At 51.1% G+C, this 14,535-nt stretch overlaps 5 protein-coding genes across 7 annotated transcripts in view; 1 reads left to right on the plus strand and 4 right to left on the minus strand.

The window, feature by feature from the left end:
• Positions 1 to 1,606: 1,606 nt before the first annotated feature.
• Positions 1,607 to 2,420, minus strand: LOC117591974. Its single transcript, XM_034285409.1, has one exon. The coding sequence runs from the start codon at positions 2,387 to 2,389 to the stop codon at positions 1,697 to 1,699; it is 693 nt and encodes a 230-aa protein (XP_034141300.1). The 5' UTR covers positions 2,390 to 2,420; the 3' UTR covers positions 1,607 to 1,696.
• Positions 2,421 to 2,534: 114 nt separating this feature from the next.
• On the minus strand, positions 2,535 to 3,413 carry LOC117591973. The gene has a single exon (XM_034285408.1). It carries the CDS (start codon positions 3,341 to 3,343, stop codon positions 2,570 to 2,572), a length of 774 nt encoding a protein of 257 aa, XP_034141299.1. The 5' UTR covers positions 3,344 to 3,413; the 3' UTR covers positions 2,535 to 2,569.
• A 2,433-nt stretch (positions 3,414 to 5,846) lies between these two features.
• LOC117581525 lies at positions 5,847 to 9,277 on the plus strand. Of its 3 annotated transcripts, none has more exons than XM_034268823.1 (7): positions 5,848 to 5,959; positions 6,032 to 6,708; positions 6,762 to 7,027; positions 7,089 to 7,425; positions 7,485 to 8,110; positions 8,173 to 8,725; positions 8,780 to 9,277. In XM_034268823.1, the coding sequence occupies exons 1-7, from the start codon at positions 5,934 to 5,936 to the stop codon at positions 9,055 to 9,057; spliced, it is 2,763 nt and encodes a 920-aa protein (XP_034124714.1). In that variant the 5' UTR covers positions 5,848 to 5,933; the 3' UTR covers positions 9,058 to 9,277. The 3 variants fall into 3 exon arrangements, with proteins under 3 accessions (XP_034124734.1, XP_034124714.1, XP_034124725.1); XM_034268834.1 differs by having other exon boundaries at positions 7,494 to 8,110; positions 8,780 to 9,275; XM_034268843.1 differs by lacking the exons at positions 8,173 to 8,725; positions 8,780 to 9,277 and having other exon boundaries at positions 5,847 to 5,959; positions 6,762 to 7,031; positions 7,485 to 7,666.
• Positions 9,278 to 9,369: 92 nt separating this feature from the next.
• Positions 9,370 to 14,535, minus strand: part of LOC117581537 — a 42,338-nt gene continuing 37,172 nt past the window's right edge. Inside the window, exons 5-6 of the mRNA XM_034268855.1 lie at positions 10,289 to 10,774; positions 9,370 to 10,222 (exon numbers count right to left, since the gene is read on the minus strand). Coding sequence (XP_034124746.1) covers positions 10,204 to 10,222; positions 10,289 to 10,774 — 505 coding nt within the window. The 3' untranslated portion in view covers positions 9,370 to 10,203. The remainder of the gene's footprint in view (positions 10,223 to 10,288; positions 10,775 to 14,535) is intronic.
• On the minus strand, positions 12,017 to 12,445 carry LOC117581547 (formin-2). Its single transcript, XM_034268866.1, has one exon. It carries the CDS (start codon positions 12,416 to 12,418, stop codon positions 12,101 to 12,103), a length of 318 nt encoding a protein of 105 aa, XP_034124757.1. The 5' UTR covers positions 12,419 to 12,445; the 3' UTR covers positions 12,017 to 12,100.

Here is a 14,535-nt window from a genome sequence, read left to right on the forward strand (position 1 = left end):
AAGCTTTTAATCCTACGAGCAACTGGGCGTCGTACACTGTCGTAAAACCTTATCATAATATACATACCAAGCGTATGTACGAGGAAGGAAGGGATGGAAGGGATGAGCACAGTCTATGCGACTCTGGGGTTAAGTAGGATGCAGCTAGGCAGAGCTGAGGAGAAAGCTCAAGCCCTTGGCTTGAATGTTATCCCAAAGGAGTTGCATTTCTGTTTCATTTCAGCGATCTCTTTCCAGTCTCCGATTTCTCTCTTTTGCACCTATGAAAGCAGATCAATAATTTGGATACTGTCCCGTTGGTGATAGCTTTTTAATGGTTTATTGTTTCGGATTAATTTTTTTAGCCACACATTTCTACATAGAGTAAACACCATTCGCAAGCCCTGCAGCCAGAGCAGAGTCCTTTCAGTACAGTTCGGGGTGACATATATCTCACTTAACATTCCCACACAACACATGTCCCAGCACCAACACAAACACCCACACACATTGGTATATATTACTCAGCAAAAGCCACAAGCCGACACAAACAAGCCATTCATGGGGCTAGCAGATACAAATACACAAAATAAAAATACAAAAAAAGGATGGGAGGAACTTTTCTAATAAAATTATTTGTTCGGCCACAAAAATAGACAACTTTTCAGCCATACATTTCATTTGTGCGAAATGTCACTCCAGGGCATACCAAACAACAACAAGGACAGCAATAGAGGGGCCAAATGTTTGGCAAATTCTACCGCCCCACCACCACCCTATACGTGTGTAGGTGCGACTCTTGCATGTCTTTTCGGTTCCATTTCAATGCCAGGCTCAACAATTAAACACTTCCGTGTGGCAATATAGGGGAGGGCACACATTTGCATTTAAATAACAATAAAAATGCATTGCGCTTTGTTGGCGCTTTTCATTAGCCCAACGCTCTTTGCCGTCTTTCGTCTTTGACTCCGCCTCTGACGGCCATCCTGCTTCTGCACTGCCATCTGCCTTTGTTTGTGTCGTCTCTGTCTCTCCCGTCTCTGTCTGGCACCCAAAGTGACTTTCAATGTTAACGTCAGAGCTTTGTGCCGTTGACAATTGTACGCCGCCAGACGACAGGGCTGCTGCCGGGGACGCGCAGGGAAAGAAAGACGACGATGACGACGACGACGACGGCAACAATTTACGATAAACATCTCAGCGGCATGCAAATCCCTTTTAGGAATTGCACAGCAGAGCAGAGCACTCCAGCTGAAGAGCTGCAGGCGAAAAAGAATGCAGATGTGGCGAAGGTACAGCATAGAGGAGTACACAGGGATACGGGGCGGCATTCAGAGGATTTCGCTGACGACCAGGAATTAACCAGCAACCAGCGGAGTCAGCACTTTGCTTTTTCCAGCAGTTGCCTTTTGAAATAAAACATTTAAAGCAGCACTAAAGTGTGGCAAAAGGCAGAGTAAAACTGTCCTCATCCACACAAATCACAATCAAATGCAATTAAGATGGAAGTTAACGGAAGTCTCAGCAGAGCAAATGTTTACCTAAACGTTTTATTTGCCATGCAAATACAATTCTAAGCGGGTAAATGGACACTAGTATTCCCTCCCTCCCATACAGTTAAACACCATTCATAGATGACATGCCAAAGGGTTTTATTTAGAATTATGCCAGAAATACGCCTCCTTTGTTTGCTATCCAGGCCAGATCCAGGCTGGTCTCACCAGCCCCGGCGTTTGCTCCGCCAGTAGGCCCACATGTCGCAGATCGAGACTTTCATGGCGCACTCACGGATCGGCAGCGGCTCGAGGAGCCTTTGCTTGCGGCACTCCGAGAAGCTTGGATACTTGGTGGTCCGCTTGTGGCAGCAGGAGGGCTTGAAGTAGAGATGGCACGTAGGAGGTTTCCGCACAGCTCTGCAGTGTGGAGCAGACATCTTGCAGCAGGGCATGGCACCGATCCTCTGGACGTCCATCAACTGGTCTGGCTTGACACGGCCGCTTTCGGGAAGTTCCGGCTGGCACGCCGTCTGGGGTCGGTCCATTGTGCCACGGGATCGTCTCGCTCGCAGCGGAAAGATCCTCTTCATCGGCACGTAGGGCTGCGGCTCGGCGTAGCGTTCCGACCAGTTGCGCTGATACTTTCGCTTGGCCTTGTCGCTCGGCTTGTAGTCGGTGAGGTCTCGAGGCAGTGGTCCCTCGTCGCAGGGATCGTCGTCGCACACGGGTAGATCCTTTGCCGGGCATTTGTACTCTGTCCGCCGCAAGGACATGTAGCAGGGCATAGCAAATGCTTTCCTCTGCTTCAGTCGCATCCACCGCATTTTCAGCTTCTGCTCGGTGGTGAGCGTCCTGCACAGGTTGGGCATGGGCATGGCCAGCAGTCGGCCCCAAAGGCTTTGCAGAAGACTCATCACAAACAGCAATTTCAAACGGTATCCAGAAGCAGCCTACAACGGAACGAAGGAAGAGGATAATTTTGAGATGTTCACAGCCCAAACGACAACATCTGAGTGACCCGAGTGAGTTCCGCCTGACGTTGCGTAATTAGGAGCTGTTTGTCAAGGCCTACTAGAAGCGTTTCAAATGTGGATTTAGACTCGCTTCTTCCTGGAGTAGTTCATCATCTCGCAGAGTGTGGAGGCCAGGCAGCGACACTCACAGGGCTTCACTGCATTCGGCTTGTGGAAGCACTCGGAGAAGCTGGGGTAGAGGGTCAGGCGTCGCTGGCATTTGGCTGGCTTTGGGCCACGTCGGCAGCTGGTGTTTAGCGGTACGGGCGCACAGTGACACATCCTCGCACGCGGACACTTTCGGTTTGTGTTATCCGAAAGCTTTTCGCACTCAAGCCGCACATGGGTTTTGCACCACTTCTTGGGCGGGTCGTCGCACTTCTTCTTTGGAGTCCGCCTCGATATTTCCGCTGGAACGATGCGGAATTTGCGTCTCGGCTTCCTGTAGGCGCACTCGGCCCAGTGCTGCTGATAGTCGCGGTGCAGGCTAAGGCTCGGCCGGTACAAGGTTGCGTCCAGGCGCTCCCCGCACGAGGGCAGACACTTGGCCCGGGGTCTGTAACGTGGCTCGCATCGCATGTAGAAACCCAGCGAGCTGCGCGGCTCCACGGCCAGCTGCTCATCCGTCTTGCAGTTCATTGGCCGCTCGAAGTACTTGGGTCCAACCATGGGTTCAGGACGACACACTGGCTTATTGACTGCACGATACTTGCAACTCGTACTCGGCTCCCAATCGTCGCGGCTGCTGCTGCTCCACCCAGCCTTGGGCATGATCTGTGTCCACTGATTGTTGCCGAGTAGCAAACGCATTGCACAGAGCATTTTGCCACGAATGGGCACTGTTTTGCTGAGCATGACGTCGAGAGGACTGTAAACGAAAATTTTGACACTGCAGGCCGAATCTACTACAAATTGTATCTGTTTGAATTTACAAACTTATCAGAGTTAACCTGATTGATGGTGTGGCAAATGGAGCATAAATGGAATTTTCTAGAGGAGCGATGGGCTAACAATATTTTGTTTTGCTTTCTCTAGTTCGTATTTGTAATTTGGTAACATGTCACTCTATAGCCTTGACAATTGTCCGCTCAATCCGCCCCTTCCAGTCTGTGTGCGCTCGACCCAAATGTATTTTCCTTGTTGAATCTTGTTCGTTTGTTGCTGAATGCTTCGCTGCTCTGGCCTCCAATCCGGCGGGTACTTTGGAACAACAATACTCGTAATAAAGAAAAAATAGACATCACAAGCCTTCAGCCTGCATGCACATGCCGCCCCCTTCCCTGCAGGGTGCGGGTTTAATGCAAACAGAACGCAGCGACAAAACGACAGTCCAGAACGGAATGGAACAAAAAACAAAGGGGGGTTATCCCAAAAACAACCTCTGAAGCTCTCAGGGCCGTTTTCGCTTTTACGCTGAAATTTTTATTGGATGCCGCGCTAGTGTGCACTGGCCGCACATGCATGAGCCGGCACTCGGCCATAAAATTGGGTCAATGGCTGTTAACAATTTGGCAGCGCAATCTTTTGGCCGTTTCGATTTCAAGGCTTTCTACCAATGCCCAATCCGCAATCCCAACCCCAGGCCCATGCACAGCCTCCGCCCTGCCACCGTTTCAGAACCAATCGTAAGCTCAACCAAAACGAGGAGGAACGTGAGATGCGCTGGAACGCGTCACAACTCTTATACCAGCGGTACTCAGTATATGGTAATAAGGATAATAATTGCTATAATAATGATCCAATCTGATCCTTGTTCGACGATCTGATTATCCATCAGGTCATTCTCTATGGAACTGTGTTTTTAGTTTTCGAAATTATTTTAACTATGTTAATTAATTTAATTAAATTAATTGAATTGCTCAAAATTGTGGATGTCAAAGATATTCGCCATATACTCTCTTATCAGTGTGATATCACCCCAGTCTGGAGGTACAATTCGGTGGCTCTAGCTTCTAAAGTCTCTGAGAATTAGTTGACAAACAAAACGGATAGACGGACGGACGGACGGACGGACAGACGGACTTGGCTATGTCGACTTGTCTATTGAGGCTGATGAAGAATTTAAATATTTTTTAGGAAACGTTTCCTTCTGTTCATTATACTCCATTTACTTTTCGCGTACTGGGTATAAAAATGAAAAAAATTGGGCCAGCCAAAACAAAGCGCAATGGTCATAAAGAGAAGGCACGTACGAGCGAACCTTTTGAAAAAAACCCATTTCCGCATAGAGTTGTTGTGAAAAGAGAGTGCCATGGGGCGCGAAACTGCCGCTGCACGCCTGCAGCCCACTGCTCAAGTGGCCGCCGCAAAAGTGGGCACAAGCTGCAACTGGAGGGGGACTTCCGGTCAGTTGTACGCTAATTAATTAGTTCTCTTTGTTTGTTATTCATTGCAAACTTTGGACTTGTACTTTTTCGAGCAGCCACTGGTTGTAGTTTCGGTCAGTCAAAACGATTGAGGGGAACTCTGAATGGGAGTTAACGCGATTCATTAAATTTACAACCCTTTACTACCCATTTTCGTTTCAATTCAATTTAGTGTGCAACTCCCTAGGGGGTTACCGTGGAAAGTCTTTTCTTCCCATACAAATTCGCCCTTGATGCGCATCTTTTTAACTATTCTCTCTTAAGATATGTGCATCGATTGTTGGGCAAACAAATAGCAGCAGGGGGTACTGTACTGCATTTTGCAGATTGAGTAACTGGCAGGAGCCAGAAAGGAGCAGTCTCTTTGGAGCAGAGCAAAGCGTGCCCGAAAATACGTAAAGTGGTTCTTGCCCTTAAAGCACAAATGCACTGCCAGGGGTTTTGTGTCCTGCACTGAATGTTGGCTGTGCGACGAGGACGACGACGACTACGGAATGATTTCATTTACTTGCAATCAATGAAATTGCACTGATGCAATTTTGTTTTGGTCCAAAATAAACAGGCAACTGGAAGCGAGGAACCGCGGGATGTAGGATCTCGCTGAGCGCTGGGAGCTTGTTGCTGGTATTTGGTAGTTGAGAATGTGGAACTCGTACAGGGAATAGCAAAGAGATGGGCGGAAAAGTAGCAGAACGAGCAGAGCAGTAAAACCAACTGCCAGTAGAGTGGATGTGGGGGTGTGTAGTGGCGGGATGGCAAAGGGGACAACTGTCTGTCACGTGCGTGCGGCAGCCAGGACAGCAGTTGGTAAGCGAGTGGAGCTAATGCTTGCCGACAGGACAACCAACGGAGCTGTGGCGTCGATATGCGAATATATTCGTATCCCCCAGCTGGCGGGAATTTCTCATATCGCAGACAGACACGTAGACGACTTTCCCGCTCTGCGTAAAGTTCGCGCTCAGGCAATGACATCAGGACTGGGATTTCGTACGGGATACGGGCATACGTAGATACGTAGACAGTCAGTCAGGGAGCGATTTGTGAAAAATGTCAGGGAAACGCTGTGCCAGACTCGAAAAATGAGTAGGAAGCATCAACGAGGTAGGTGAGTGTGTCCGTCCAGGAGCACGAAACCGTCGAAATAACTTGCCATCCGTTTCCTGCTAAAATCCGACAGCCCAACGCCAACACGGGATGAGGAGCAGTCGGGGACAAGTAGGAGCTGGCAAGGAACGCCAAATGGAGAGCAGGAAGCGGAAGATGTCCCAGAGTCAAGCCACAGGGTGCCTGATCCGACAGCTGCCACGGTGGATGTCAAAGCTCCCGCAGATCCAACGCCAACGAGAAAGCGAAATCGGAGTCCGACAAAGGCTAAAGCATCCTTGGACTTAACCCATCATCAGTCAGAGAGCGAGCCACGGCACAAGCGGAGGGATGCCGACTCCAAGAGTAAGGCAACTAAGCGGAGGATGTTTGTGCCCCAAGCAGATGCCCCCGAAGCGTCCCGCCTGGTGGACCCTGAAGGGAAGGCTGCGACTGCCATCGAACCCATATCAGAGCTACCCTACGTGGAGCCAGTGTACATCCTGCTGCAGGCGGAAAAGCCAAAGCCGCCTCGACTGGTGGACACCGCAGTGGGCACCGATCCGGGCCGAGCTCACAGTAATCCATCTGCGAGAAGACATCCGCCGTCTGTCCAGGTCAAGAATCGCGTGACGTTCAGCGACACGGCCGTAAACGAGAGCGACATCGATCAGACTTCCAGCAGTCCCTTTTCCAGTGATAGTTCGGCGCTGTACGACCTTGAGGATCACGAAATACTCATCACCAAGACGGAGAAGTTCTACAAGAAGAGTAAGTCGCCTCGGCAGGAGTTTTTTCCACTGTCTAAGGTTGGGCTTTTGCAGGAGCCGACAAGGTGCTGCCGTTGGTGGACTCGGACGAGTCGTTCGAGGTTCTCAACATGAACCGCCCGCAGCACGAGCAACGCCGTTCGTTGGTCTCACGAGTCTTCGAGGAGCAGATGGACTCGGATGCCCCCCAGTCGATCGACCACTTGATGATGTCACAGTACACCGACCTGAGCGATTCGAGCACCAGCAGCGGCACCAAACTAAAGCGGGGCCAAGGCCTGGGCCTATCAGCCGGCAACCTGGACTCTGGCTATGTGTTTGTAAGTGAGTGAATGGAGACTGCCGCCTGCAAAATCCAACCCCTCACCACCACCATCCCAGATCTACATGGTCATCCCGCCCGATGGTGGCTACGGCTGGATCGTGCTCGTCCTCAGCTTCCTGGCCCAGCTGATTGTCGATGGCGTTATCTTCTCGATTGGCATCTTGTTGCCCTTCATGGCCAAGGACTTTGGGTCGGACAACTCGCGGATTGTGTTTGTGGCCAGCATACAGATTGGCTGCTACTTCATGGGCGGCGCCTTCTCCAGCGCCCTGATCAACAGTTACGGCTTTCGGCCGGTGGCCCTGCTCGGTGTGATAATCTCTTCATTGTCCATGCTCACGGCCAGCTTCAGCCCGAACCTGGGCATGATGATTGTGTTCTACAGCATCATTGGTAGGTCTCCCCCCAGTGTAGTTTCCACCCATTGCGATCAGCAACTATAAACACCGCAGTTCCCGCAGGTGGCCCGGCACTGAGCATGATCTGGGTGAGCTCGCAGCTCATCATCGGCTACTACTTTGAGCGATATCGGGCACTGGCCAGCGGCTTCTCGTGCTCGGGTGCCGGTGCCGGCATTGTGGTCTTCTCGTTCCTCAACAGCTGGCTGGTGCCGCTGATCGGCTGGCGGAATGTCCTGCGGGTCCACGTTGTCCTGATCATGTGCATTTTTCTGATTGCCTGCGCCTACGTGGAGGTGGCGCCCACACAGGTGGGCGTGCTGAACAGACCGGCCGGCCTGATGGACTCCAGTTCGGACGAGTACTATGGCAACTTCTATGTGCACAATTTCATGCGCGACTCCTCCTCGAAAATATGCTCCCAGACCATCCTGGAGACATACGAACCGCACCCGAAGCGAACAGCCTTCTTTCGACGCATCTCGCCCTGCTGCACGAGGAAGCCGGAGCAGGAGGAGGACGAGGAGGGCAGACTTGAAGATGATCGCAATCTGGTGATCCGCACGGATCCGATTCTGCGCGAGGATCTCTTCTACACGGGCCCCGTCAGCTACGACAAGCCCCACAGCACGGAGCAGGTGGAGGGCAAGGAGATTCAGCTGCTGGGATCGGCACAGCATGTAAGTGGAGGCACCACTCCTCTGCGACTCTGCTTGAGACATAATTGAGTTCCAATTCGTAGGCACAGAAAACCACCTACGGCATAGCCCACATTCAGGGCTACACCAGCGATGACAAGAAGAAGACGAACGGCCCCTCGGTGGAGTCGCAGGGCAGTCCGCAGCCACTTGATGATCGTTACGGGAAATCAGTCAGTCGCATTCGCATGACCAGGAGACGGCCACTGAAGAAGCGCCACTGGCTGCACAACAAGATTGTGAAGGCCCTCAACAAGCTCTTCGACTATCACCTGCTGGAATCGTTCGAGTTCCGGGTGCTGGTGGCCTCCGCCTTCTTCTACCCGATGGGCTTCAACATACCGTTCGTGTACTCAAAGGCCCGCACGGGTATTCCCAGCGAATATGCCAACCTGATTGGACCTGCCATCGGCCTCATGAACTTTGCCATGCGCATCAGCTGCGGCTTTGCGGCCTACAAGCTGGGCGGCTGCACGACCTACATCTGTGGCGGTGGCATGTTCTTTGGCGGCTTCTTTGTGTTCATCAGCGCCTTCTTTGGCTCCGACCTGGTCTGGTTCCAGATACTCTACGGCTTCTGCTATGGCGTCGCGCCAGGTGAGCCTTGCCATCTCTTTACTCGAACTTATCTCTCAGCTCTGTGATTCTCAGCTGTGTACGCCACGCTGCGTGCGCTCATCTATGTGCGATACCTGGGACTCTCAAAGCTGACCAATGCCTTTGGGATTACCGCGCTGGCCATGGGCATGGGCGTTTTCATTGGCACAACTCTGGGTGGAATTCTGGTGGAGGCAACTCACGGTTACACGGCTGCCTTCGCCTTGGCCGGGTTCTGCATCATGCTGTCCGGCAGCCTGAAACTCCTTCTGCCCACCATGGTGAGGCTGCACAGACGGAAACAATCGCCAAGACACTCCACTCCGTCATAGCATTTGACTTTGTCAAGCTCTTCGCTCTTTGGCTGGGGAAACTTGTACGTTACTCATTTATTTTCATTGAGTTTGAAATAAGGTGTTAAAGTTTTAAAGGAAGATCTTCTGCGGCTTTACTTGCACAAGCCACAGAATTATCGAAAGGCATTCACCTCGAGGCCTTATAGCCTTATAGACTAGATCAAAAATTTGCAAAGCAGAGAGTAAAGAACGCACTGGTAAAGGGAATTCGTTGTCTCGTGTTTATATCTGCCAAGAATTCTGGCACCTACCAATTCGATTTCAGGAGTCTGCTTTTTGGACTGTGTGTTCGGTTTTGTGGTTGACTTTTATTGCAATCCATTTAATGTTATCAATTAGCTTAGTTTACATCTAATATTAGCTTAGTTGCTGAACACAAACACACACACACACACACACACACATGCCACGAACTGTGTGTTGTTGTTGTTGTGGTTTTTCTTTGGGCTCTCTTTTGGGGGTTTGGGTTTGGGTTCCCTCTTGCTTGATTTCCTTGTCTGGGTATATGCAAATGCTCACGCTTGTTGTTCAATTTGATTTGCTTTCTGTGCTTTGTACGTCTACTGTTTTGTTGTTTTGTTTGTTTTATAATATATTTTCTTGTTGCTGTTGATTTTTACATATTATTTAGAGCTAAAGCAACTGAAAGTCGAATCGCAATGAGATTGAAATCAAAAAAAATATCTAAAATTTGTAGCTGCTGCAGGCCTGATGGTGGGATTCCTTTCTCGCCTCCCTTCTGCCTTCTACCTTCTGCCTTCTGCCACCTGGCTTGTGTCTTTGTCTAAATCCTTTTTGTGTTAAATATTGTCAGTAGTCTTCCCCTTCATCCTCTCTGCTTCATATGCCATGTGTTCCAGTTATCCACTCTCCTTTATCCATTCTCTGGCATGGCGGTGCTTGCTGCTTTAAAATCAATTTCGTATCGTAATCTAAATTTAAATTAAAATCTCATTTTGGGGCAGATATCCCCGTGTCCTCTGCCTCTCCTTCCTTCCTGTAGCTTCGTCTTATTCTTCTCTTGGTGCTCGCACAGAAAAAAAGCAATTCTTACGCCGTAAATTAAAATTATATTTATATCGGAGCCTGCGCTCCTGCCTCCTGCTCCACCCCGGGGCTCGTTCATGTGTCAGAGTCGGACCTGCGGCGGGAATCGGTAGAGTTATATGGATTGAATATTAACTAGATGCCCGGATGGAATCCTTACCAGTTGAAGTAGGTCTGGGGCTCGTGGCAGTTGCGCTCTGTGCCGCACCACTTGGACTGCTGCAGCGCCGGACACGGGCGGCCGCCCCGCTTGCCGTGCTTGATGACCTTGCGATAGCGATGCATCTCCCCGATGCCGCAGCTCTTGCTGCAGGCCGTCCACTCTGACCAGTGGCTCACGCGACAGTCGCGTCGTCGCTGCGACTGTGAGCGTCTACGGGATAGATTTCCCCTGCCCACTGGGGACTGCGACTGCGACAGTGATTGGGTTTGCGTTTGCGTTTGCGTTTGTGATTGTAGAGCAGAGACGGCGGAGGTGGCGGAGGATGCCGTCAGGTTGGCGCTGATATTATTAGTGGCGGCATCCGTGGCGCGCCGGTAGCTGCTGGCGATGCTCTGCAAGATGGCGTGCTTGTCGTTCTTGGGCACCAGAACTTGGCCCAGTTGCGGCGGCTGTTGGCTGTTGTTGCTGCCGTCGCCGCTGTAGCTGCAAGCAGAGAATGGATGGAGAAAGGATATTGGTTTCCACATTAATTAATCTTCATTTGAAATGTTACAGCGCCAGGAATGTGGCTCCTGATTGACTTTGAATAACGTAATTAATTGTGGGTGCCTGGTATTCAATTTCTCAAGGATGTGCCATAGAGCTTCGGCATAAGCTTCAGGGTGGGAGACCACCACACACACTACACACTGGGTGGCCGCTTCACGTCTGTTATTTCGGCACATCAACTGTGGAAAATTTCAATTTAAATTTGCCTTTTGCCCGCCTGACGCAGACAGATACAGAACCAGCGCCAGAGCCAGAGCCAGAGCCAACCCACGGAGCAGAACCTCTAGCCAGCGTTTGGCTGTGGCGCTGCCTGACTTCCTTCCTTCCTTCCTTCCTGCGTTGCTTCCTGGGCAACTTCCGTGTTTTGTTTCCTGCAGTTTTTCGTTTATTTGCATACACATGCCGCGTACCGAGCTCGTGCTGTATGCCTCCGCGTTTGCCACGTGCAAAATCGCGCAAATAATAATAAAAAAAAATCAAACGGCACAGGCTCAGGCAAAGACGGAACCAGAGGGCAGAGGCAGTGGCACAGGCTGAGGCTCTGACACGACAGACAGACAGACAGCGCGGGGCCAGGGCCTGATGGCAAGTAAATTGGCAAAAATATTGAAGGACCAAAGTAGGAGGCAACTCAGAGGAAGACAGGGAAAACGCCATGCTCGGAAAATAATGAACAAAATTCCCAATTTGAAATAACATGCAGAGCATTTTTCCAGGCCCGGCTGCCGGAATTCTCAGACTTTTCCTGCGAACGTACGTGGCAAGTTATTAGCGACAATTTGCTTCGATCATGTGCACGGCAATTACCGTTAGACGAGCACATCAAAACGTCTTAAGCAAATGTTATTTCATGAGCAATTTGCAATTCCAAGACGCCACCTCCGCCCCACCAGAGTACACCCAAAAACTGGCTTTGTGAGTCACTTCTCGGACATGTGACGGGGAAATTGTGCCTCAGGCAAAAGCGAATTGCTTTCCCAAATTGAAAATTGACTTGAAAATGTGCACACAACAACTTGAATGACAATTTGTATTGTTTTTTGCCTCTCTAAGGCATGTCTGCTTGAGTTGATTTCAATTGACATTTATTCAAATTTTCTGTGCACTTTCCAATGGCCAGAACAAAGAATCTTTTAGCCCCAAAACTATTTAATTTTTGCCAAAGTGATGTTTGAATATTGAATACATGTTTTGGTTTTTATTAGATTAATTTTCGAAACATTTAACACTATTTATATAAGAAGAGATATTTTAGAGGGTTCAGAGAATCGTGCAGCAGACAACCTCCCCAGTGGGTTGGGCATAGACCGCTGGCTGAGCGCCCACCACAACGGTCTGTCGGGGCGGTGGCATATACACGGGTGGCGGTGGTGGAGCTCCGATGATCACAGCAGGTGGCGGCGGTGCACCAATAATCACTGGCGGTGGACAGAAGCCGATGCCCACTCCGATGGGTGGCTGACGCGGCGGTCCGCCGATGTTGATGCCAACGTTCACGCCACCGCCGCGGGGCGGTCCATAGCAGGGTCCAGGTCCTTGTTGTGGGCGTCCTCCGTAGCCTCGTCCTGGTGGAGGCATTTCAAATGACTGCCGATTGCTGACTGAGCGCACTGACCGCTCAAACTGCGGAGCTGTCCAATGGCCAAGTGGTGTGCTGTCGATTACCGTTTCGAGTGTGTGTGGCCCTTATCTACGAACGACTCGAGTGTCCGTCGCTAATTAACTATCAATTACACAGTGCCCTGCCCTACATGCCCCTGCCCTACCCTTTCCTGCCCTGATATTGACGGTGATTTTTCGTTTGTTTGGTTTAATGTTTCAGCCACTGTTTCGGCTGATAAGATACACGATATCCAATGGTCTTACATTCCCAGTCCGATATCAGAATGTCTGTAGTTTCGATAAGTTTTAGATATGCCTTTTTGGGGCCTTGTACTTGACAACAGCCTTGACCTGGGTGGGGGGGGGTAAGCCCAATCAGGCAATGACGCAACGACATGGGCAACACTTCCTCCTCTTCTCAGCCTCACCCTCGTCCACAGCGTCGCTATGCCCACTCTGCGGGGCTTTAGCTGGTGGCGTGGGTGGTGTGGCCTCCACCTTCAGCGCAGCATTCACCGAGTATCGCTTGCCCGTCTTGTCGCTGCTCTCCTCTGCCACAACTCCGACCAGCACCAGGTCTGATGGGTTGGCGGCAGTCAGTGTCTCTTCAGTGACCAAAACCACTTCTGTTTGCCCATTGGCATTGCCCTGTCCAGACTCAATGATGATCTCTGTCTCTTTCTCCACCACCTCGGGCGATGGCTGCTGCGAGTCCACAACGAGATCCGTGAGTGAAAATCCATTTTGAGGCTGTATGGTTGGGGGTGTGGCTGTGACCTCCTCGGACTCAATGATCACTTCCGTTTGTGGCAGACTCGGGGGTGGCACTGTTCCCGCTTTCATTCTGAGCTGTGCAGGAGGACTGGCAGGTGGCGTTGGAGTTGGCGTCACCTCCAGGGACTCGACAATCAGCTCTGTTTCCGGCACACTTGCACGTGGAATGAATCCAGCTTGAAATGGGAACTCCCTGATGGGACTGTCTGGCGGAGTGGGCGGGGGCGTGGGCGTGGGCGTGGCCTCCAGGCTCTCCACAATGAGCTCCGTTTCCACCACGCTTGCTCGGGGCATGAATCCAGGCTGAAGCACTAGCGGACTCGGTGGCGGTGTGGCAACTGGAGACGTTTCAAATGACTCAAAAATCAGTTCCTCTTCCACCTCACTCTCCCTTGGCATGAGACACATTTGCAAGGATGCTTCTATGGGTGGTGGAGGGGCTGGACTCTCCACAGTTTCCACAACCGTTTCCGTTTCCAGTATTGTAGATTCAGGCCTGAACCCTATTGGAACCCGTTCTATTTGTGCTGGAGCAGGGCTAGGCGGTGGCGATGGAGTTGGCGTTACATCCAGGGACTCCACCAGCAGCTCCGAGTCTTCCACGAGACTTGATCTTGGCATGAATCCTGCTTGCAATGCCACTTCAATGGTTGGACTGGGTGGTGGCGATGTCGTTGGCGTTACGTCCAAGGACTCCACAATCAGTTCGGTTTGTGGTATGGGACTGGCAGGCGGTGTGACGACCTCCACACTCTCCACAATCTGCTCGACACGCTCCTTCCACTCTCTTGGAATGAAACTTGGTTGTGGTTCTGTAACTATCTCCGTTTCCATCAACTCTTCGCTGGCAGGGAGTAGGTAGGGTTCATCCTCTAAGGGCGGACTTGGTGGCGGTGAGGGAATCGGTGACATGTCCACCGTCTCCACAAATAACTCTTTATTCCATAGACTTGCCCTTGGTGTGTAGCCCAATTGAATTGGCGGATCCACGGGTGCTCCGACCTCAAACGTTTCCACGAGGGTTTTCACAAAGCCCTCCGGTGGAATGGAATCCCTTTGGGGTGCCTCTGTGCTGAACTCCACAAGCTCTGACTCTTCGATGGGTGAGAGCAGCGGGGGCTGAGCTGCTGGATAGAAACCCGTTGTCTGCACCTGTAGCTGTGGTGGCGGCCCAGTGGGTGGTGCATATTCCGCTGTCAGTTCCTCTTGCACGATCTCTGTGGTTGGGTTGCAGTTGGGTGACCATTCCATGGCCGCAAATTCCTCTGTGGTTGTGGGTGATGGTTGGTCCACAATCACTTCTGTTTCGAGTTTCTTTA

This window comes from Drosophila guanche, unplaced genomic scaffold, assembly GCF_900245975.1.
Source record: "Drosophila guanche unplaced genomic scaffold, DGUA_6, whole genome shotgun sequence".
Classification (NCBI taxonomy): domain Eukaryota; kingdom Metazoa; phylum Arthropoda; class Insecta; order Diptera; family Drosophilidae; genus Drosophila; species Drosophila guanche.

Excerpts from the sequence above, each read along its gene's own strand:
- LOC117581547 (XM_034268866.1), bottom strand. The coding sequence starts at position 12,418 with ATGCCTCCACCAGGACGAGGCTACGGAGGACGCCCACAACAAGGACCT.
- LOC117581525 (XM_034268823.1), top strand. The coding sequence starts at position 5,934 with ATGAGTAGGAAGCATCAACGAGGTAG. Across the intron at positions 7,426-7,484 it reads TGTGTTCTACAGCATCATTG|TTCCCGCAGGTGGCCCGGCA; the intron begins GTAGGTCTCCCC and ends TAAACACCGCAG. Across the intron at positions 8,111-8,172 it reads TGCTGGGATCGGCACAGCAT|GCACAGAAAACCACCTACGG; the intron begins GTAAGTGGAGGC and ends TCCAATTCGTAG.
- LOC117591974 (XM_034285409.1), bottom strand. The coding sequence starts at position 2,389 with ATGAGTCTTCTGCAAAGCCTTTGGGGCCGACTGCTGGCCATGCCCATG.
- LOC117591973 (XM_034285408.1), bottom strand. The coding sequence starts at position 3,343 with ATGCTCAGCAAAACAGTGCCCATTCGTGGCAAAATGCTCTGTGCAATG.